Here is a 22,562-nt window from a genome sequence, read left to right on the forward strand (position 1 = left end):
CTGAAGGACTGGTAGCATGCAGTCTGTCACTCTAGATGTTTCACAGCCGATGCATGTGAGTGATAGATCCCCAAATTGCCCAACCCCTCCCAAACTCCCCGCAATGTCAAGGCTCCTTAAACTGTTTCTGAACCGATAAGGTAAAGGCATATTCCTGAGGTGGTGCGTACGCGCGGGAGGATGGCTGTCAATGTGACTTCTATTTATTGGTCTGGATATCAAAGGCACATGAAGAGCAGACACTCCATCACCACCAGCTCATTGCTGGCACAAGCTAGGTTTGGTACAGTAGAGCGAATGGCCAATGTTTCAAAGTCCAAACAGCCAACAGCCAAAGGGGCTTCACCTTTCCTGAGTCATTGCTTTGTTCTGTATCTTCCCATACCTCTAGTTTCCTCCTCCCTGACTCTCAGTCTGATGAAGGGTCTCGGCCCGAAACATCACCTATTCCTTTTCTCCAGGGATGCTGCCTGATCCGCTGAGATACTCCAACATTTTGTATCTGTCAACTGTGAGCTCTTGTCGGCTGCAGGTACAGGACACATTTCACCACTCTGCGGACCTCTTCTGGGTCTGAAAGAGCCTGCAGAAACTCCATTGCAGGGAGACCCAGTTGACATCTGCTACAGTTATGGTGAATTTTTTAAAACGTGGGAGCTGATTCTAACATCAGGTCCGATTGTGAAGTCCTGAGTTCATTGCAGAATTTACCACCCAGTTCGGTCAAGGATGTTCTTGTGACGGAGAAAGGGGATCAAAGGTTCACCCGGTCTATTCCTGGGGTAGAGTGTTTGTCAAAGAAGGAGACATTGCCCACACTAGTGATGCATCCCCTTTGGGTTTAGAAGAATGGCATAAACTCATTGAAGTGCGCTAGAATTCTCATGGACTTGACGGGTGAATGCAAGATCGATTCTTCTGCTCATCTGGATGCCTAGAACCAGAGGGTCAGAGTCTTAGAAGAAAGGGTCAGCCATTCACGACAGAGGTGAGAATAAATGTTCACGCGGAGAATGGCAAATCTCTGGAAGTTTCAACCCAAGAATGTTTGGAAGGCTCATTTTAGTATAGTTTTAGTTTAGAGATGCAGTGTGGAAATGGGCCTTTCAGCCCACCGAGTCCACCGACCAGAAATCCCCATTACACAAGCACACACTCTACACTAGGGACAATTTACATTTTACAATTTTTACCAAAGCCAGATGAACCTACAAAAATGTACGTCTTTGGAGTGTGGGAGGAACCTGGAGCACCCGGAAAAAACCCCACACGGTCACGGGGAAAACCTATAAACTCCGTACAGACAGCAACTGCAGACAGGATCAAACGTGGGTCTCTGGCTTTGTAAGGCAGCAACTCTACCACTGCACCACCGTGCCAACTCAGTTGCCGAATGTATTCAAGGCTGAGATAGCTAGATGTTTAGATGTCAAGGGAGTGAAGGGATATGGGTTTGGTGCAGGAGAGTGGAGCTGCAACACGATCTGAATGGTGGCGCAGGCATGAGGGGGTGAATAGCCTACTCCTGCTTCACTTTCTATTATCCATATAACAGACAGGTCATGGTGATAGCCAAGATATTGAAAGAGAGTTCTCTATTGTCAGTGCCAAATACAAGGTGACGAACCAAAAGTAAAATATTCCACATGTTGAAAATCTGAAATAAAAACAGAAACTGTCAAAAGCACTCAGCAGATTAGCCAGCAAACATGGAGAGAGAAACAATTAATGATCTAGTTCTAGATAATGACACTATGCCAGAACCATATTTTGAGTGGAATGCATTTTAAACTCTTAATCAATGGTTATTTGAATTGCATTCGATGTTAGCTCTGGTTTCTGTATTACATCTTTTAATACATAGGGAGTGGAAAGTTTAAAACATGGTTTAATCCAGAAAACTCTATAAGTGGGGTAAATATTATTTTATTGGTTCTCCAACTGTATAAAGAATAAAATGGTAAATTGATCACTTCCAAATTATGGGGTGCCAGACAAGACGTTAGTCTATTGAGAGCAGTTGTGTGGGCACAGCTGTAAAGCTGGTGGAGCCACTGCCTCACAGCTTCAGTAACCCAGGTTCAATCCTGACCTTGGGCATTGTCTGTGTAAAGTTTGCATGTTTTCCCTGTAACCGTGAGGATTCACTCCCACATCCCAAATATGAGTGGTTTGTGGTTGCAGTAAATTACCCCCAGAGGGGAGGATTAGTTATTAATTAATATTCTAACATCACAGGTCATGTATGATTCTATCTCCCTCACCCTCTCTCCCATTTTTGTTTGTCTCGGTCTGTCTCTCTCTGTTTCCCTCTCTCATCCTCTGTTTTCCTCTCTCATGGGAAATAGAACGAGTGGTAGGCAAATAGTTGGGGAAACAGAGTACTCCAAGAACCAGAATTAGTGGACTGAACAGCCTTTTCCGGTTGTAGAAAAATATGAAAAATTTAAAAAACAAGTTTTATATTTTTAAATTAAAAAATGAAAGTTGTCTCAATGGAAAGTAGTTATTTCTCACCACGTTACATTCACACAGCAATTTCTTTAATTTTAGCTTTCATTAAGCTTCTTCGTTGGTGTATTGTCTACATAGAACGCTGTTCACTGACTAATATCGAGAGACCAATCGTTCTCTAAACACAGAGGCACAAAGGGACTGGGTGGAGGGGAGGCCTGAAGCTTGTGGTGAGAGAGCTTGTGGTGCCTTGTGGCCAGCTTTACTGCTACTGTTTTCTCAGTGAGTGGCTCCCAGCGCACCTCACACACGAAACAAACCCAGCCTGCCTGAGACACTAGCAGAAGGCCATGGAAATAATAAAATACTGCTGGAAAATCAAAATAAACACAGAAAATGTTGCAACACAGGTGGAAAGAGAAACGTTTAGTGTTTCAGTTCCAAGATTCTTCATCAGAACTGCGACAGAGAAAAATCAAGTTAGTTTTGGCAGTAGTGATTGGATGGTTAGAACAAAGCAAACCGGACTGATCTGAATTGATGCAGAGCTGCATTTATTGGACCAATTTTAAACTAATCCTTTCCACCTGTTCGTGATCCACATTGCTCCACCCCCTGCCTCAGTATCAACGGGAAGGAAATATCAGCCAGTGTTCCAGTTCTTGATTACTATGGAGTCATACAGTGTGGAAACATGCCCTTCAGCTACTGAATCAGTTCCAGGTGTCAAGCACCCTTTTACCCTGATCTTTCATAAATCTCATTTTATTTTTCCATATTGCATCAATTCCTCCCAGATTCTGCCACTCACCTACACATTATAGGCAATTTCCAGCAGCCAATTAACATGCTGACCCAGGAGTGGGAAGAAACCGGAACACCCAGAGGCAACCCATATGGTCACAGGGGGGACATGCAAACTCCACACAGACATTATCAGAGGTCGGCTTGGAACCTGGGTCTGTGGAACTGTGAGGCAGAGCTGTGCTACTGCATTGTAACAGCTGGATGACTGTGGAAGTGGGGACGAGGTTATGTTTGGTTTTGTTTCAGACAGCTTCTCTCACATTGTCTGGATGAATACAATGATTCAGGCTGTCAGATCTGCTCCGATTCCATTCTCCTGCTAGAATCCATGATTTGTGACCTCAGAAGATCACTGACATGCAGAGCAAGCAGGGATAAATGTTACCCATGCCTTTCACTGCTGAGACCTTTCTCATTGAATTCTTCCCCATAATAGGGGTTCCTTCTTTTGGCTTCACAATTCCAGTGAGTGTGCCCTCCAGTATCGGGACACACTGAATGTATGAGATGATTAGCTATGATGGAAATCAATTATTCAGAACAGCCTCTTGTCGTGGACTTGTAATAATTCACTGTTATATTAATCAAAACCTCTCCAACTAGGTTAGGATTTAAAACCGACTGCAAGATAAATGAAGCCATAATTAAGTCAGTGTTTATTGGATGGGAGTAATTAATTTTACACATGTATGTGACATTATGGTCAATGGAAGAGGCTGTGATTTATAAGTTGGAACGGAGGCTATTGTCAAGCATCATTATAGTTTTAGCTTTCAATATGTTCTAAGCCGCAACCAAGGACCCTTATGTTCCAGCATATGGGCTCCTGCTCTCCACTCCCACATTCAGCATTGACATATAGTTTAGTGAAGGTTGGCAATGCAGGGTCCACTGAGCAGATGGGTTGCAGCAAGCAGTTGGTAGGATTAACCCTGGTGTATTTCTTTCACCAGATTAACACTCTTGTCACAAAAGTTACTTATCCCAATTTGATTGAATGTAAGCAGTACAGGAGAAATAACGAGATGCTGGGGTGGGAGTTGAGAGAGAGAGATGCATTCTGAATATGCCATCACAGTGCAGCACAATGGGTCGAGCTGCTGCCTCACAGTGCCAGAGACCAGGGTTCCATCCTGACGTTGCGTGCACGTTCTCCCTCTGACTGCATGGGTTTCTTCCAGATGCTCAGGTTTCCTCCTACACCCGAAGACGTGGGGGTTCTGTAAAATTGTCCCCTATTATGCAATGTGGATTGAGAAGTGGGATAACATAGAACTTACGTAAATGGGTGATTGATAAGTCAGCATGGACTTGGTGGGCAGAAGGGCCAGTTATCATGCTGTATCTCTATTTATTCAGTGCTGGAGTAAATCAGCAGGTCAGGCAGCATCTCAGGAGAGAAGGAATAGGTGACGGTTCGGATAGGTTCTTCGGCCCACTAAGCCTGTGCTGCACACAAAACCAGGTTAAACTAATCTTTTCTGCCTGTACGGGATCCATATTTCTCCATTCCCTGCCCAATTATGTGTCTTTCTAAAAGCCTTTTTGAAGTCACTATTCGATCTGCATCCATTACCCCTGGCTGCAGATGCCAAGCACACACTACTTCTGTGTAAATAAAAATTGCCCAGCTCATCGTTAAACATTCTCCTTTTCAACTTCAAAACTATGCTCTCCAGTCTATCTATTCTAACTAGGCCTCCCACGGTTTTACAAATGTATCGGATCACCCCTCAGCCTCCAATGCTCCAGAGAAAACAACTCAAGTTTATTGAACCTCTCACCAGTTTCCATTTTGTTGGTCACCAGCTGCTGAAACGCTCATCTATGCTTTCAATCCAGACACACTAGGTAATTCCAGGACTGCCACCTGCTTTACCTGGGGCAGACCTCTGCAGTCCTATATTGGCCTCATCAGAAGCCACCGCACTCGAGTGGAAGTAAATCATCCTTGACCTCAAGGTACTGCCCAAGAAAATATATTGCTGTATACTTTTTGATGCCTCTTTATTTTGAGTGAGCACATCACCGGATGTTAGCAATACTGCTTCAGGGATGAACCTTGCCCCTTCCTTAAAGGCTGGCAATAGTTTATTAGTTTTATTCTCAGTTCTAACATGATCCATTAACAGCAAGAACAATTTCAGAGGAAATATGAATGCACAGTAGTAGAGCTTTATGACAGCCAGACCTGATCAATTCTTACCACCTGGTGTCATATGTGCTCCTCTTGGGCTTGGATTCAAGGGATGCGATAAAGTGAGAGGGGATTTGTAACACACGGGGTAACAGGAGCCACTCTGCTGTCCTCGCACTCATGGGCTGATAGACACAAAAAGCTGGAGTAACCCAGCGGACAGAGAGAAGGAATGGGTGACGTTTTGGGTCGAGACCCTTCTTCAGACACCCGCTGAGCTACTCCAGTTTTTTGTGTCTATCTTCGGATGAAACCAGCGTCTGCAGTTCCTTCCTTCCTTCACTATATGGGCATCTTCTTTGAATACAGGTAATCCTAATGACTTGATATTTCAGGTAAATTGGAAAAAGGCAGAGAAAACATCAGAATTTTACAAAGAATCCAAAAATCAACAACTTTACAGACTAGTCATTGTGCAATACAAATTTAATCACAAGACATAATCTATCAAATCAAATTCCACAGTCAGTACATGATACAGATTATATATATACATCCCACAAATAGCTGTTGTACAGGTTAGACACACTGGCCAATGATGATGTACTTGATGTTAAAGGTGGTGGTATATAACAGTCACTGTACCTTATTGAACCATTGTTGGAGATTGTAAAATACATATTGGTACAGAAATATTCATCATTTGCGAGTACTAACTCTTGGTCAGTTATGAACTAAAACCGTGTTCACTTTGGTCCGGTGCCCAACTCTGAATGAAAGGCTCGCTCTGCAGCAGCCTGGCAGTCTGCAGACCGGACATCCTATGTTGTATTTCGTATGCATCAGCGGCAGGGTTGGCTTCACCAGCTGGCAAGGACGACTCTCACTCTTTCCATCTGGGTTGGATGGACAGAGCCATAACTCATACTGCCATCCTGCCTTGATTTTACTTCTCTTGTGACAACACAAGCGACAGATCCACAGGGGATCAGCTTGAGTGGCCATATGACCAGATCATACTATGGTAATACATAAAGGGAAATGCCACCGTAATATTTAAACAAATGTTTATTCATTTGAAAATAAACACTGGAATAAGTGTAATATGTATTATTGAGGAGCAACAATAATACTCCATGGCTGTGTCCTTTAAAGATTGCCAATACTTTAAGATAAAATAACTATAAGATTACTTTGGATTTAAAAAATCTTGTTATTAAAAGAATCGTGTATAATCAGCCATAATTAATCCCAGGATCAATACATTTCTGGTAAAGGGAATTACTTGGAATTTTTCACTTCCGAGGCCTTCATTGCAATGAAACGGATGATCCCTGTTAATTTCTACAGTACGTTATCAGAAGATGTGAACATTATAAACTGTATTCAAAACAGGTATTAATGTAGGAGTGTACAGGACAGTTACAAGCAGCCAGAGGCTTGACTAGGATTACATGATCAACACTCAGGTTACAGCATGCACAGAACACAACATTTATTGTTTAAGGCTTACTTTCAGGAGATGCCTTTCTGTAATTAGACATGGGAAGGTAGTCATATCAGTGCTAGCCCTGCATTTCCTATGTGCGACTGGAGAGGTTGGCGAGGGTGCTTAGTTTCAGACTGAATTTACTTAAATATGCCTCCTATACCCATCCCCACTCATTCAGTCACGTTTGCTTCACCAGAGACATTTAAAGAATACTTTCCCAGCATCCCTAACTCTTGCTTTTATGCCTTGACCCCCCAAGACAGCCTCCAGTTGCTGCGCTGAGTGGAAGGGGTGGTGTTGGATTATTTATACCCGAGATGGGTCAACTAAAAACACTGAGAACACTTTACTTTGTGTCAAGCTCCTGTGGTTTCAGGATTACTATGGACGGGAAAGGAAAGAGAGAGCTGGGGGAGGGGGAGGGAAAGGGGAGGGGGAAAGGAAGAAAAGGGAGTGGGAATAAAAGAAATATGAGAGTGAGAGGATATGGAGGAGTTGGCATCACATCCAACACAAGTTGTCCTCTTGCGTGTTTAGTGAACAGTAGAAGGTAGAGGTGTGGGAGTCAGTTCAGATGTGTCGGAAGGGACATAGTGATCAGAGACATGGAGACACATTCAAGTACCAGAGCTGCTGCCAACTCGGCTGAAAATCCCCATTAGTCTGAGAGTGAGTCTGAAGCACCCAGGGATGTATTAAGTTGAAGTGCTAGTGCAGGGCAAGCTGTTGTACACTAATTCACAGTCAACATGGTAAAGGGATGAAATACGGTAGGAAGAGACGCATGGAGCTGCTCGTCTCAGAAGCCAGACTCCACGCTGAGGCTCCTCCTGTTGACGTGCTCGACCTTGCCGGTGATGTAGTTGTCAAAGCGGGTCTGGTACTTGGCCAGCATCTTCAGCAGAGGCCGCAGCCTCAGCCACCACTGCTCCTTCGGCAACCGGTGCCTGTCCAACACACACATGCACAATTAAATGGCCCATTCCAGACTGCAACACCCTCCATGCCAACCCTTCCAGTAGACCTCTCACATCCCCATCTCCAGCAACAGTGCCCGTTCCCACTGGTCTGTTCACACCTCAGAGTGCAGCAACCAGGTCGCCAGGTTTCTGGGTAACTCCCGGCCCCAAAACGCACAAGTTGTGGAGTCAAAAGATCCAGCTCAGACTGATGGGTTCCCGCTGGCACTGGGGATTCGTATACGCAAGAACAAATGCAACCTGAGCAGAATTTCACAGGATGAAGGTTAACCTTATGCTAAACTCCTGTCCAATGCCTATATCTGGACCAGTGTCTGGTCCAACGGCATTTGATTGCACCGTTCTGCTTCATCGTTACAGGACCTGAAGGGGAACTGCAAACCCTGGAGGGAGAACTGTGGGGTCAGTGACTGTGAGGGACAGCCTGGCACCACTTGACCTGCATTCTCTGGGAGCATGGCAGCTACACTGGCAATATGGACTGACTTCTCCGGTGACACAAAGCACGGTGCTGAACCAGTGGTACCTCTTGTATTTAATGACCACCCGCTGATCTCTGGTCTGCTAGCCGTGCCTTGACTGCTGAGGAACCAAATCCAGGGACACCCTCTCTCTCTCTCTCTCTCTCTCTCTCTCTCTCTCTCTCTCTCTCTCTCTCTCTCGCACAACCCAGCTTTTTGCCCCAGCCTTTGACAATCTACCCAATGCCTCAGAGTAAAAATGTTGTCTTTTACACTCTTGCAAAATGCATGGATACACTTTTATTATATAAATAAAGACGAGTGTATAATTAATCCAAAGCTGGGATATGACCTCTTTGGTGCCAGGAACCATCCCCTCTTCCTTCAGGAACATCCGTTAAGCTCACCACCGTCCCACGCACTCCACCAACTCAGGCATCACCTATGGTTTCTTGCTTTCGCCCGAAATGTCCTTGAAGTCTCAGCATCCTGACCCCTGAACCCACCCCAAAATCCCCAGCCACTTACTCAAAGTCGGTTTCTCCTTTCAGCTCCGTGACAGGTTGGAACACCAAGGCCTTCCTATTCATTCCCAGGACACAGGCCGTCTCAGGAGAGTTTGCAAAGACTCTACCTATCCAAGAAAAGGCAAGCAGGTTACATAGACAATGATCACAACGTTAATACTATGGAAGCCCCAACCGGCTCGCCCGGGCCGGTGATGGTAATGCTGTCAACTCCCTGTCCCATTCCTGGTCTTCCTTTCCCATTGCCAAGGGGACATTCCGCTGCTCAGGAAGCCCAAAGGGAACATTTTCTAGATTCAGTTTTCTTAAAAGATCTGAAGTGACTCCCAGTTCCAGGAGCACTGCCTACGGTTGCTTGCGACTCCCTCCACGTCTCACGGGGTTCTGTTGGTTGCCTCCCTCTGCTCCGGTTCTACATTCTCACCGCATACCCCCTAAACTGCATGGAAGCCAAGGCTTCTTCACTGCCACTTCTTCAGTGGTTCCCACTGTACAACTGTGCTGTGCCTGACCCAGCCCAGCCTGAAATATTCACCTCCACCACCATCCCCACCCCCCAGCCAGCTCGCGCTACAACACACCTTTCCTGTGGGATTCCTGGAGCCTCTCCGTTAGCCATTGCACAGCTTTCACGCCCAGCTTTGTCCCAAAGTTCCTATCAAATGGGGTAGGTGCTCCTCCCTGTGACACAGAGCAAAGAACATAGAACATGTTGCAAAGGAACAGGCTCTTCATCCTAAATTATTTGTATCAAACATGATCCCAAGACCAACTTTTATCTGCCTGCACATAATCCGTATCCCTGCATATCCATATGCCTGTCCAAAACTCTTAAATATCACTATTGTATCTGCTTCCACCACAGTCTGTGTCTTGAATTTGGAAACATTAGGAGCAGAATGTGTGATTGGGGATTATTGGGAATAGTGTATGTTACTGGGAATCCCAGAGCTTAGACTGGGAGAGGTATTGTCAATTTATTGTCCAATGGTTGTGATGTTGTTCCCTTGCTGAAGCTTTATAGTCTGTGCCCCGAGCCTCACCTGTTGCATGTGGCCCAACACGTTGGTACGACAGTCAAACACGCCCTTCCCTTCAGCAGAGTACAGGTTGTACAAGAATTCCGTGGTGTAGTGTTGGTGGCATTTTTCATTTCTTGAGGAGGAAGAAAGATCATGTCATGTTTATATGGAAACATTAGAGGCGTCATGTCCGATAGCCCAGTGATTGGTGGCGGGGTGCGGTTTGCAGGTGGAAGGGAGGGTACACCATCTTGTTTCACTACCAAGGATGAGATTGGGAGTCACAGGAAGGTAGCTGACTGGCACACACCCTGTATGTGGAGCTCTGACTTCCAGACCTAGGCTCAGGCCCAGTGTGTTGGCCCAGGATGGGGAGGGCCTCTCACAGGCGTATTCAGTAGTACAGGAGCAGAGCAAGGGCAGTACGGGTGGGCAGGAAGGATGGACTCGCTTCCACCCACGACCAGAGCTGCCAATCAGGAAGGTAGGGAAATTTGCCGAGAGGTTAATAACCACAGCAAATCCCCCATCCCCCCATCAAGGTGAATGGCCCTAATATCTGCAGCAGCAACTTTCCCCACAATTGATCATGGGATAAGTTCGGCTCAATCCTCTTGTCAGATTCGAGTCCCCTGAAGGAGGTCGGCTTGAGGGAACAGGAGAGGTGACCTGCTCCATGGCAACCAGCTCAGAGGCCCCACCTGGTGGCCAGCTCGGAGCGGTGCCACTGCTGCAGGGTGGGGAACTCGGCTGAATGTTCAGTGAAGGACTTCTACTGGAGTACATCACTGTTTTGTGGGTCACGCTGACCTGCTCCCCGCAACAAAGGGAGCAAAAAGGCAGAATCAGCTTTCAACGGTGTCTTCGGAGGAGGAGGGCAGAGAGGACACAGACTGTACCTGCATTGTACATGTCACAACTCCTTGACTTCATTGGTTACAACAATGAAATACTCATGTCTGTCTACTGGGCTCACAGCAGCTACAGCCAGCTGTGATCTGTGTGGTGCAAACGGATAAACTGCCGACTAGGACTCCAGAATCACTTCCTGCACCTCAAAAAGTCTGAATATTCCCCATCACATCTCTTCTGAAAGGCATCCCTGATGTCAGAACCATGCTCCCTGAAACACCAGTATCTGGGCCTCTGTGACTGAAGACCATGGGCAGGTGAAAGTGCTGGCAGGTGACCAGCGGGGCAGGTGAAAGGTAAGCACCCTCCTGCGTTTAGCCAGCAGGAAGCATCCAAACTCCACCTCCCCACTCCATCGGCATTTGCCCGCGGAACGCACCTCAGCACCAGTCCTCGCTGCACTGTTGTCTTCATCTTCCCCGTCAGATGCTCCACGTTAGCCTGGGGAAACCCAGTGTCAGAGGGTGAATACCACGGAAAAGAAGCACTCACTCCACACCCCCAGCCCCTCATGACTGACAGCACACATACCCTCCCCCCCCACTCTTCGTGGCCCATCCCAACCCTCACCCTTCACGACCCACACCACCCCTCCCCCATCGACACACATTCCCACCCTCCCCTCGTGGCCCACCCCCTCCCCATCGCAACCCCAACCCCTCCTGGCCCAGCCCTATCCCCTCGTGGCGCACACCCCAGACACAAATGGCCGGTTGTTGATAGAATAACGCCAGAGGAAAGGCTCTCCCAGCAAAAGATTTTCAGAATTGGAGGGCAGAGATTTCAGAGCATCCGGGAAGTGGGAGAGGGAGGAACAGGCAGAAGATCTGAAATGCACGGCCAGAGGGTGGAAGTGGGTTAAGAGAATTGCATGAATAATTGAGAAGGGAGTGATCTGCAGAGAAAAAAGCAAGCCGGTGAACAGTCAGAGCGCTGGCATGGTTATCATAGGCCAAATGACTTTTCTTATACAGTTAGATGTTGGAGACATGGCTGGGGGGGGGGGGGGGGGGGGGGGGAAGAGAACACCATTCATGCCAGGGCTTAGCCTGAAACACAAAGTAATCAAGTTGCCGGTAGGAATGTGTGAAATGGTGGGATGTGATGCCCCAAGCAGTTGATGATCCGTCCGCTGGACACGGTCCCTCGAATCATGACGGCAGATTGCAGCAAGTGAGTGCCATCAGGGCGGGGGTCAGAAGAGACTGAGCACCATGCCTCCTTCACTGGGAGGGAAAGTGCAGAACCCACCGTCAAGTCGTGGATGTTGATCAGGTCTTCGTAGATGTAGGCGGCGTCGGCTCCAACAGCCAGGGCAGTGGCAGAGGCCAGGTAGCCGCAGTAACCCCCCATGGTCTCCACAATGAAGACTCGTCGCTTGGTTCCTGAGGCCGACTGCTTGATGCGGTCACAGGTCTGTGGGGAGGAACATCACAGTCAGTACAGAGTCCGACCCAGCTCACTGGAGAACCGAGCTATCCTGACCCGTCTACCACATCAAATAGAGACCGACTTCTCCATAAAACTGCCAGAGGATCTCACGCAGACCGGAAGGCAGCAACAACTACACCTCACTGACCCCGTGATGAGGGAATCCGAGGGATTTACCTCCCACATCGGTCACAGGGAACTCAGTTAGTTCGACTGTGTCTGCTGTAGGTAAGGGGTAAATCCCCATCAATCTTTCCCTCAACTACTTAACACCAACATCCAGCCTGCCCCCCACAGTCCGCAGGGCAACATTCCACCCCACCAACACCAGGGCCCTAATCATCTTTCCAGTGCGAACTCCTATCCTGGAGGGGTACCTTCTTCAGAGAGACCTGCTAACTACAATTGGATAAACAAGCTCAATGGGCTTTGGTGATTTTTTTTCTAGATGGAATTGATTGAAAGATACAGCACGGAAACAGACTCTTTGGCCCTCCAACACGCTGAACAATCACTCACACTAGTTTTACGTTATCCCACTTTTGCATCCACTCCCTACACAAAAGGGGTAATCTGCAGAGGCCACTTAAACCACAAACCTTGGGGTATGGGAGGAAGTCAGAGCACCCAGAGGAAACCCACCGATCACAGGGAGAACGTACAAACTCCATACAGAGAGCGTTTATGATCAGGATCGAACACGGGTCTTTGGCGATGTGAGGCAGCAGCTCTACCAGCTGCACCACTTTGCCGCCCCATATACATCAATAGGTTAGAGAGGCTGAATGACCATCCATTCTATTCACAAAATGCTGGAGTAACTCAGCAGGTCAGGCAGCATCTCGGGAGAGAAGGAATGGGTGACGTTTCGGGTCGAGACCCTTCTTCAGACTGAAGAAGGGTCTCGACCCGAAACGTCACCCATTCCTTCTCTCCCGAGATGCTGCCTGACCTGCTGAGTTACTCCAGCATTTTGTGAATAAATACCTTTGATTTGTACCACCATCTGCAGTTATTTTCTTATCCATTCTATTAACCTGCTCGCTGGGTTAAATGACCCCCAATTCCTATTAACCAGCTCAACGGGCTGAATGGCCTCCCAGATAGGCCTTCTCAATGGGCCGAATGACCTGCACTGCCCAGTCTTCCCCCGACCGTACCTCCATGGCTGCGTTGACAGCGGTGTCGCAGCCCAGGCTGAAGTCAGTTCCCGGCACGTTGTTGCTGATGGTGGCGGGGATGACACACATGGGGATGCAGAGCTCCTCGTAGAATTCTCGGCCCTCGGTCAGTTGCAGGGCTGCGACAAAGGCCTGCGGTGGGAGAAGCAGTCGCCATTAACCTGTGCATGCCCACCACCAACGCATACAAACCTGGGTGCCCCCTGGACGAGGAGGCCGGCCGCTGGAAACGGAGAGCGACAAGAAGGCAGGAAACCTCTGGGAAAGGAGGGAGGAAGAGAAAGGTGAAGGGCAATGGTAACTGAGACATTTCGCAGGTCATGCAGCATCTGTGGATTTAGAAACAGAAAAAAAGAAAACTTATGCCCAGAAACTCCTCCCCAGTCACAATAGGTCATTTCAGGTCAATGATCTTCCAACAGACCTGGTGAAAGGCCTGAGGAATGGTCTGACCTAAAATATTCTTTGATTTTCTCTCCCGCAGATGCTGCTCGACTCACTGAATTATTCCCAGCTGTTTCAGTCTATTTCAGACATTTCTGTAGTCTTTTCACTTCAAAGTGTGAAAAATGTAGAGAGGTTGGGGACGATTAAAAATTCACTTAATGCCCCTAAAATCTATGGTGGGAAACAATGCGGTAGAGTGGGAAGACGTGTGTGCTCGTCCATGCAGCAAGCACTTGAAGCCATACACAGTGATGCTCACCACCACACATGGCAAAGAGGGCTCTCCCCACCGTGGTGAAATACCCCACCAGTCCATGCTCCAGCTAACCTGGTGTTGTATCACACCGTCTGACCTTTCAGCAGAGGGGTGCGAACCAGGAGAGGGATTAAGAAAATAACCTTTTAAAGTTAGAAGCAACTAATCAATCATATTTCAAAATGCTTAAAGAACTCAGCGGGTCAAGCAGCATCCATGGACGGAATGGATAGGCAAGTCCCGACCCGAAAGGTCACCTGTCCATTCTCTCCACAGATGCTGCCTGACCTGCTGAGTTCCTTCAGCATTTTGTTTTGCTCAAGATTCCCGCATCTGTAGTTTCTGACATCTCCATACTTCATATTTTGAGTTTTTCAGACTGCTTCCAACAAAATTAAAATTCAATTCTGCAGCACTCTAAAAATCATGGCTGCAGTGCCATTACACATCAGCAGATGGCAGTGCTGAAGGCTGGCTGCAAGCAGCTCGAAACCTCCCCCTGGCAGCAGTCTCGTGATACTGCACGAGCATAGAAACATTTGGATGGAGTGAAAATGGCTGGGAGCAGAGCCGTGATTGTCATGAGCCAAGGAAAAGGCGACAGGGAAGCACAAGAATGAGAACGTGCACTCACCTCAAAGCCTCCGACGATCAGGAGAGCGTGGATCTTGTAGTTGCGTATTTGTTGCACAAGCTTTTCCATGCACTTTTCAGGGAGTGTTCTGCAAACAAAACAGATGAAATAAGCCCGATGGAAGTAAGCCGTTGATCAAAAATTAGAAGAGTTAGCACTGTGTGTTAGAATGCAACAGTTACAAGGAGTAATGCTGAAAATTATGAGGAACAAGCTTTGTGCAGCAGGAGGGTCAGGAGGTTTTTAGTTTAGTTTAGAAATACAGCACAGAAATAGGCCGTTCAGCCCACCGAGTCGACCAACGATGCCCGCGCAATAACACTACACTATCCTATGTATACACGAGGGACAATTTACAATTTTTACCGAAGCCAATTAACCTACAAGCCTGCACGTCTTTAGAGTGGGAACTGGGAATAAGGTCAATGCTGGAAGGGACAGTGAGTTGCTGCAATATGAAGCCCACTACCTGAAGCAGATTCAATTGGATAAAGACCATTGAGCCACTGGGAAAAGGACTAATTAGATCTCTCTTTCAGACAGCGTAATGCTGATGGACCGATGACCTGTTACTGTGACCTGATGGACAATTGGGCAACCACTGCCTACTGTGTGTGGCAGGTCAGCCAGAGGAGTTGCTAACTTCAAAGATAGAACTAAGCAGATGTACAACAGGCTTTGGGGCGATCGGCATGGATGCTTGTATACCTCCAATGTCTCTCACTGCCTGAATTCAGTCTACCACATGAATGCAGATGGTCATAGAGCGAAGGACTTGTCTCAGTCAGCAGTCACCCCTCAAACAAAATTACTGTTCGTGGAGGATGCTGTTGTACGCAGCCCACTGATGAAACCAGGATCTCATTCTTAAAGTGGACAGCATGAAGAATCTGGGGTTTTGGCCCTTCCAGATTCCAGAGCACCAATGACTGATGATGAAAGGGAATGGATTTGGAAGGGGGGAGGGGTTTAAGAGTTTAAGAGCAGTGTTCGCCCACCTCCTTCGAGGGCATGGGTGAAAACAGTTTGGACTGAGAACAGACAGTATGAGATTGAATATCCTGCAGATTTGTATTTGGCCAAATTTGTAATTGTACCTGCCAAATTTGATACTAATGGTAAATTGGTGCGATACTGGACAGTGTAGGTTGCCAAACGTTAAAATAGAATACAGTAAATCCTCTCAATAATGGACGACGGGGGGAGGGCATAGGGAGAGGATTGTGTCCGTTATTGTCGATTGTCCGCTATAACTGAGTGAGGGGGGTAACGTTTAACTGAAGGCCAGGAGGGAACAGACGCGGCATCGGGGGGGGGGGGAAAGAGAGGGATTTAAACAATTCCCAGAATTCACAGGCCGGGGAGCCTGACGCCAGCTCATTGGGCAATTGGTGGAAGGGTGGGGGGTGCAACAGGAGCCCTGGTCCATAAGTAACATAAGTGTAAATGGGTTGTTTATGGTGGTTGGAGTGAACAGGGGGCTGTTTCAGCGCTACATCTCTGAGATTCTATGATTTATGTTACCATGAGGGGGTATTGCCATAACCATGACAAACTGATGGAGATTCTGGCTCAATCCTTTCTTACAGACACCACTGCGTTAGAGGCCACTTTGGCCGAGTGATAGTAGCTAATGATTAAACACCACCATTGAAACTAGCAGTATGAGTAATCCCCAAATCAACCACTTCTGTTTTTGAGTTAATGTACAGTCAGATGCTGCAGAGAATAGCATAGCATCCACACAGTCAATATAGATCATCAAGGATTGTGGTGATAACTACCGTTTAGTGCCCAGCAGTGACCCGCCCTGTCCAGTCCAGCCTCCAACATCACGCCAACTCACTTCCTTAATCTGCGGGAGCAAGAGAAGACAATCCCTGGGTTACTTTCATAAGAGTGAAAGCTTATTGGTAATTCCATGCGTTGTACCTCTCTTCTGAGATTAGTCATTACCCCCAAGAAATAGCAATTGATACAGCATATCTATCTCCAGGTAAACATATCCTACCTCCTCCATGATCTCAGAACAGGAGCAATGCCAATGCTGACAAACTCACGTCCACCTGGATAGTTAAATCACTGCTGTGACTCACACAAACAAGATCACGGGAGGGTTGTTGCACTGGACCCAAGAGCCTCTTACCTGTCCTGTGGCAAAGCCTTCCAGCCCATCGCTAACAGTGTAGACCACGTGACCTGCTGATAGCCCAACTCGGACTGCCGAACGTACAGCTGCGTTCATCCCTGCCGCTGGAGCGCCGATATTCACGATGGCCATATTGAAATTACTCTGGAAATGGGAAAGCACAGGTGTCAGAAAGGCATCATTTTAGACACTCACCATTTACTGAGGAGGTAGACACAAAATGCCGGAGTAACTCAGCGGGACAGGCAGCATCTCTGGAGAGAAGGGATAGGTAACGTTTCAGGTCGAGACTCTTCTTCAGACTGATGTCAGGGGAGTGGGCGGGACAGAGATAGAATGTAGTCGGACATAATAAGACTGGTGGGAGAACTGGGAAGGGGATGGAGTGAGAGAAAGCAAGTGCTATTTGAAGTTGGAGAAGTCAATGTTCATACTGCTGGGGTACAAGCTACCCAAGCGAAAAATGAGGTGCTGTTTGCGCTGGGCCTCACTCTAACAATGGAGGAGGCCCAGGACAGAAAGGTCAGATTGGGAATGGGAGGGGGAGTTAAAGTGCTGAGCAACCGGGAGATCAGGTAGGTTAAGATGGAGTGAGCGGTGATGTTCAGCGAAACGATCGCCGTGCCTGCACTTGGTCTCGCCGATATACAGGAGTTAACACCTGGAACAGCAGATACAGTAGATGAGGTTGGAGGAGGTGCAAGTGAACCCCTGCCTCACCTGAAAAGACTGTCAGGGTCCTTGGATGGAGTCGAGGGAGGAGGTAAAGGGACAGGTGTTGCATCTCCTGCGGTTGTTGGGGAAAGTACCTGGGGAGGGGGTGGTTTGGGTGGGAAGGGACAAGTTGACCAGGGAGTTGCGGAGGGAACGGTCTCTGCGGAAAGTAGAAAGGGGTGGAGATGGGACAATGTGGCCAGTAGTGGGATCCCGTTGGAGGTGGCGAAAATGTTGGAGGGTTATATGCTGTATGCAGCGGCTGATGGGGTGGAAGGTGAGGACAAGGGGGACTCTGCCCTTGTTATGAATGGGGGGAGTGGGAGCAAGAGCAGACCTGCGGGATATCGAGGAGACCCTAGCGAGAGCCTAATCTATAATGGAAAGGGGGAACCCCCGCTCCCTAAAGAATGAGGACATCTCCGATGACCTGGTATGGAAAACCATCCTGGGTGCAGCTGCGGCGTAGACGGAGTAAATGGGAGTTGGGGATAAAGTCTTTACAGGAAGCAGGGGGGGAAGAAGTGTAGTCTAGATAGCTATGGAAGTCAGTGGGTTTGTAATAGATGTGTCCAGATTTGCTGAGATTTGGAAATGTACAGGCATAAGACCAGAGGAGATCTCCATATTTCACCAGATTTCAATGATATCATGGTTCTTGATAAGAGATCAGTTCACTCTCTGTAGTAAAGGGGAGGGTACTTGCCAAAACAATAGCTCCACTGTAACAGAGCCCTTTCACATGGTGTTGAAAAGACTGAGATAACTCAGTCACATCAGAACTGGTGACGAATAGCCAGCAACAATCACCACATTAGCTATGCCCACATGCTGGATGTAGCAGAAGAGGAGACCTGTGCTTAAAACCAGATGATGCTCACAAGAAGCTACTAAACCTTTCAAGCATGTTCTGCCATTCAATTAGTTGGCTGATCTGTATCCAACTCCTGTTACACCATAGTTCCATATTTAATATCCAGATGCAATAAAATAAAATTAATCTCACTTCTAATTGACCTCCAGCTCAACAATTTTGGGGACAGTTGGTCAGTTCATTGCCTGTTCAGTAAAAAAAAAAAAAATGCTTCCTGAAGTCTCTCCATTTGGTCAAACCTTCCATTTTGTTATTCCCTCTCTTGTCAGATTCCCCCACAATAGGAAATAGTTTGCTCGAGAAATAAGAACTACAGATGCAGGTTTACACAAAAGAACACAAGGTGCTGGAGCAACTTAGCGGGTCAGGCAATATCTCTGGAGAACATGGATAGTTGATGTTTCAGGTCGGGATCTTTCTTCAGACCGATCATTAGTCTGAAGAAGGATCCCAACCCGAAATGCCACCTATCCATGTTCTCTAGAGATGCTGCCTGTCCTGCCAAAGTTACTCCAGCACTGTGTCCAATAGTTTACCCTACACTATTAAATCCAGTCTTTTCAAGCAGCTCAATTGGACGATTTCATAATCATCTCCTTACAATGAAGCTTAAGCCGAACCAATGCAGCCAATCCACATGAACCCTTTATCCCCAGTTATACTGCAGTGAGTCTGACCTTCACTGCCTGCAAGGTTAACATATCCCTTCAATGGTGCAGGGCCCAGACTTGAAAGGTGTCAGGGGTTATGGGGGATTATTCTCCTGTGGAGAATGGGTTTAGGAGGGAGATAGATCAGCCATGATTGAATGGTGGGGTAGACTTGATGGGCCGAATGGTCTAATTCTGCTCCGATCACATGAACTTGAAAGGAGGACTTTCCTGAAACAGGACAAAAATGTGCATTCAGCAACACTATCTATAATTATTGAATAACAATTCAACAAGTATGTTGTGGATAAAAATAGTCCCTTATGAGATTTAATTCTGCAGTTGGGGGAAGCCACATGTTATCTGCAATCAACCACAGCCCACACATTACTTGCCATCTTAGCACCTACTGGTGACCGAATCCTGTGCAATGCAAGTGCCAACGAACACTGTGGCTTTGCTTGTGGTTCTCCTGATGCTCTAATACAAGAGGTCCTGTATACTTGACGCATTGTGGTCATAAATTTACCTTAGTCCCACAAGGCTTCTGGTGAGCCAGCAGCTTGTAGATATTCCAGTTATTCTCAAAGCTCCTGCAACAAAAGGAATAAGAAAGTGTTCAATTAGGGTTTGGATTCCACCTGGATTGTATTCTAAATCACAGGGCAGGGCTTGAACTTCCATTTTAATTTTAATAGAGAAATAGACCAAGTTGGGCCCAAACCACTTCTGCATTGGTGCAGCACCCTCTCCTCCCCCCACTTACATAAGTAATTGGTCATCTTACATAAGTACCAGATCAACGGAGCCCCAACTGCACATGCGCAGTTTTAAAACTTAAAAATGTGAATAACTTTTCAAATATAACACCGATTTCAATTAATCTTCTTCCATAGGACCACGGGACGACAGTGAGTAAGGTGGGCCTAAATTTGTCGCGCTATTGTGTACCGTTTTGGCTGTAGTTCAGGAACAAGCGAACAAACGAGTTTTGGTATATAGATATTCAAGAAAAGTATTGCTCCATAAACTACACCAAACAAGCAAACCATGTGAAGATCAGTTGGAAAGCTCATCGTACAGCTGCGAAGAATGCATGGTAAACTGGAGCTCCTAAATATCCATGCTGCATTTAATGCAAGTTTAAGCATCTCCAACAAATTGAAAAACACAGCCTTTACTACATTTTCTTGTGGCTGCATAATATTAAGTTCTATTCAGATCCTTTAAACAAAAAGACCATGAGTAAATAACGGTGAATTTTTAAAACTTATTGCCTACAAATTGGATTTCAATCTTACTTGGTCTACTAAACATGTGCTGTCCATAATGCTAATGCTTAACTGAAATAAAAACGTACGAAATTGAGCTGCAATACATTAAAAAAAATGATGTAGTGTTTAAGTCCAAACTGTGTGCCAAAACATGGCTTGTTTGCCATGTTGACCCCTGGGAAGTAAACCAATGCTTAAAGAACTCTCCTCCTGGCTGTCACTATGCAGCATTGGGGCAGGCTGCCATTGAGGGAGGGAAGATGCTGACTTCTCCAGTGTATGTGCATATATGCATCCCCTAATCACACAAGCATTCTCGTGCTTCTAGTGGCCACTTCTGCCTCAGAGCTGTTTAAGGGGACAATGCAGGTCCCAACTGACAGGATAGAGCAGCAGCAATCAATGAAAGGAGCTGCAGCTAAACCCTTTATACAATGCAGATTACTGAACAGTGAGATGCTTTTCCTAGTACATCAATGTGAGAGCTCACAAAATGCTGGAGTAACTCATCGGTACAGGCAGCGTCTCTGGAGAGAAGGAATGGGTGACATTTGGATCGAGACCCTTCTACAGAGGTCCTTTGTACAGAGGTCAACCAAATGCTTTCCCAAAACCTACACTTGACACCTACTGCAGTCCTTTAATCAACCTTCTCTAACACACTGACAGAAAAGCCAACCAGGTTAGTCAAACGTAATTTGCCATTAAAGAGTCCACACTGGCTTGCCAATAGCAACTCAAATCTTTCCAAGTGCCATAGAATGATTCACCAGATTGCCTCCAATAGTAGTTTTTCCCATCTGATCTGCAAGGCAACAGACCCCAAACTGAAGATTACTTGATCCAGACATCTGACAACTGTTCTGTATCTGGGAGGATCCAGAACATTATCACAAGCCCTTCTGTAGCCTTCAATTCACTTCCTTAAACAATTGCATTATATCCAGACCCGGAGACTTGCTAACTTTAACACCCATGTCCTTATCAATCTTCACCTTATCCATGATCTCTCTCTATTATTTCTGTTTCTACATAGATTTTTGCAGCATCATCTTCCTTGGTAAAAAGTGATATGTAATATTTGTTTTGTATTCCAGTCATACCCACTGTCTCTGTGCAAAGAACACCTTCTTTATCCTAATTGATCCCTCTTCTCACATCAATTTATTACTTATCCAATTATAGAATTATTCTAAAGTGCTGGGTATTTATTCCCATTGATGTAATGAACATTTATTCCTCAACCTATATCAATAAAGTAAACCATCTGGTCACCACCACATTAGAGTTGACTGGATCTTGTTGTGCACAAACTTGGCTGCAACATTCTCTCTATCACAACACTGAATATACTTTTAAAAAGTACTCAATTGTTTATAAAGTGATTGCAACATCTGGAGGCCATGAAGGGTGGGATATAAATGGAAGTTTAACCGATAGATTACAACCGAGATCGAGGAGAACAGAAGCAAGGCCTTACCTGCCACGTAGTGTGATGGCTTCATCAAATCTCCTCTCATCCATTGATTTCTGAACATCCTTGGTCTAGAAATGAAGCAAAACGAGGAAAGTAAGTTTCTGGCCTTTGCACAAGTTCAACCAAATTGCCCAATGATGTAAAAATACATTTTCTCCTCAATCTCATCCAAATATGTTGACCATTGTTTGTGTACAGTTCCATGATACCAGCGCTGACTTCAGCAAGTGAGCTACGGAATGCATCATTGTCGCAAGTCTTGCTCTCACCCTTGATGAGTGGGAATGGGAGGCAATTATACGAGTCAAGAGACGAGTGTTTTATTGTCATATGTCCCAGATAGAACAATTAAATTTTTACTTGCTGCAGTACAACAGAATATGTAAACATAGTACACTGTAAACAATATAATAAACTAAACGAAAAAAAAACTTCAATGTGTATATATACACATACTCACAAGTACACACACACATATATATATACACACACATATATATATATATATATATATATATACACACACACGCACACATATATATACACCGATCAGCCAAAACATTATGACCCGATGAGCCAAAACATTACGATCGCCGGCCTAATATGCTGTTGGTCCTCCGTGTACAACCCCATGCGCAGCAGGGTGCGATGCACTGTGTACTGTGACACATTCCTCCCATGAC

At 46.3% G+C, this 22,562-nt stretch overlaps 1 protein-coding gene across 1 annotated transcript in view; it reads right to left on the minus strand.

The window, feature by feature from the left end:
- Positions 1 to 5,866: 5,866 nt before the first annotated feature.
- Positions 5,867 to 22,562, minus strand: part of LOC144595867 (ATP-dependent 6-phosphofructokinase, liver type-like) — a 51,408-nt gene continuing 34,712 nt past the window's right edge. Inside the window, exons 11-22 of the mRNA XM_078403673.1 lie at positions 21,883 to 21,947; positions 19,658 to 19,721; positions 16,888 to 17,034; positions 16,526 to 16,596; positions 14,742 to 14,829; positions 13,384 to 13,536; positions 12,044 to 12,208; positions 11,172 to 11,233; positions 9,902 to 10,013; positions 9,440 to 9,539; positions 8,860 to 8,965; positions 5,867 to 7,837 (exon numbers count right to left, since the gene is read on the minus strand). Of these exons, the coding sequence (XP_078259799.1) occupies positions 7,690 to 7,837; positions 8,860 to 8,965; positions 9,440 to 9,539; positions 9,902 to 10,013; positions 11,172 to 11,233; positions 12,044 to 12,208; positions 13,384 to 13,536; positions 14,742 to 14,829; positions 16,526 to 16,596; positions 16,888 to 17,034; positions 19,658 to 19,721; positions 21,883 to 21,947 (1,281 nt within the window). The 3' untranslated portion in view covers positions 5,867 to 7,689. The remainder of the gene's footprint in view (positions 7,838 to 8,859; positions 8,966 to 9,439; positions 9,540 to 9,901; positions 10,014 to 11,171; positions 11,234 to 12,043; positions 12,209 to 13,383; positions 13,537 to 14,741; positions 14,830 to 16,525; positions 16,597 to 16,887; positions 17,035 to 19,657; positions 19,722 to 21,882; positions 21,948 to 22,562) is intronic.

The sequence above is a fragment of the Rhinoraja longicauda genome, chromosome 8 (genome assembly GCF_053455715.1).
Source record: "Rhinoraja longicauda isolate Sanriku21f chromosome 8, sRhiLon1.1, whole genome shotgun sequence".
In the NCBI taxonomy this organism is placed as follows: Eukaryota; Metazoa; Chordata; class Chondrichthyes; order Rajiformes; family Arhynchobatidae; genus Rhinoraja; species Rhinoraja longicauda.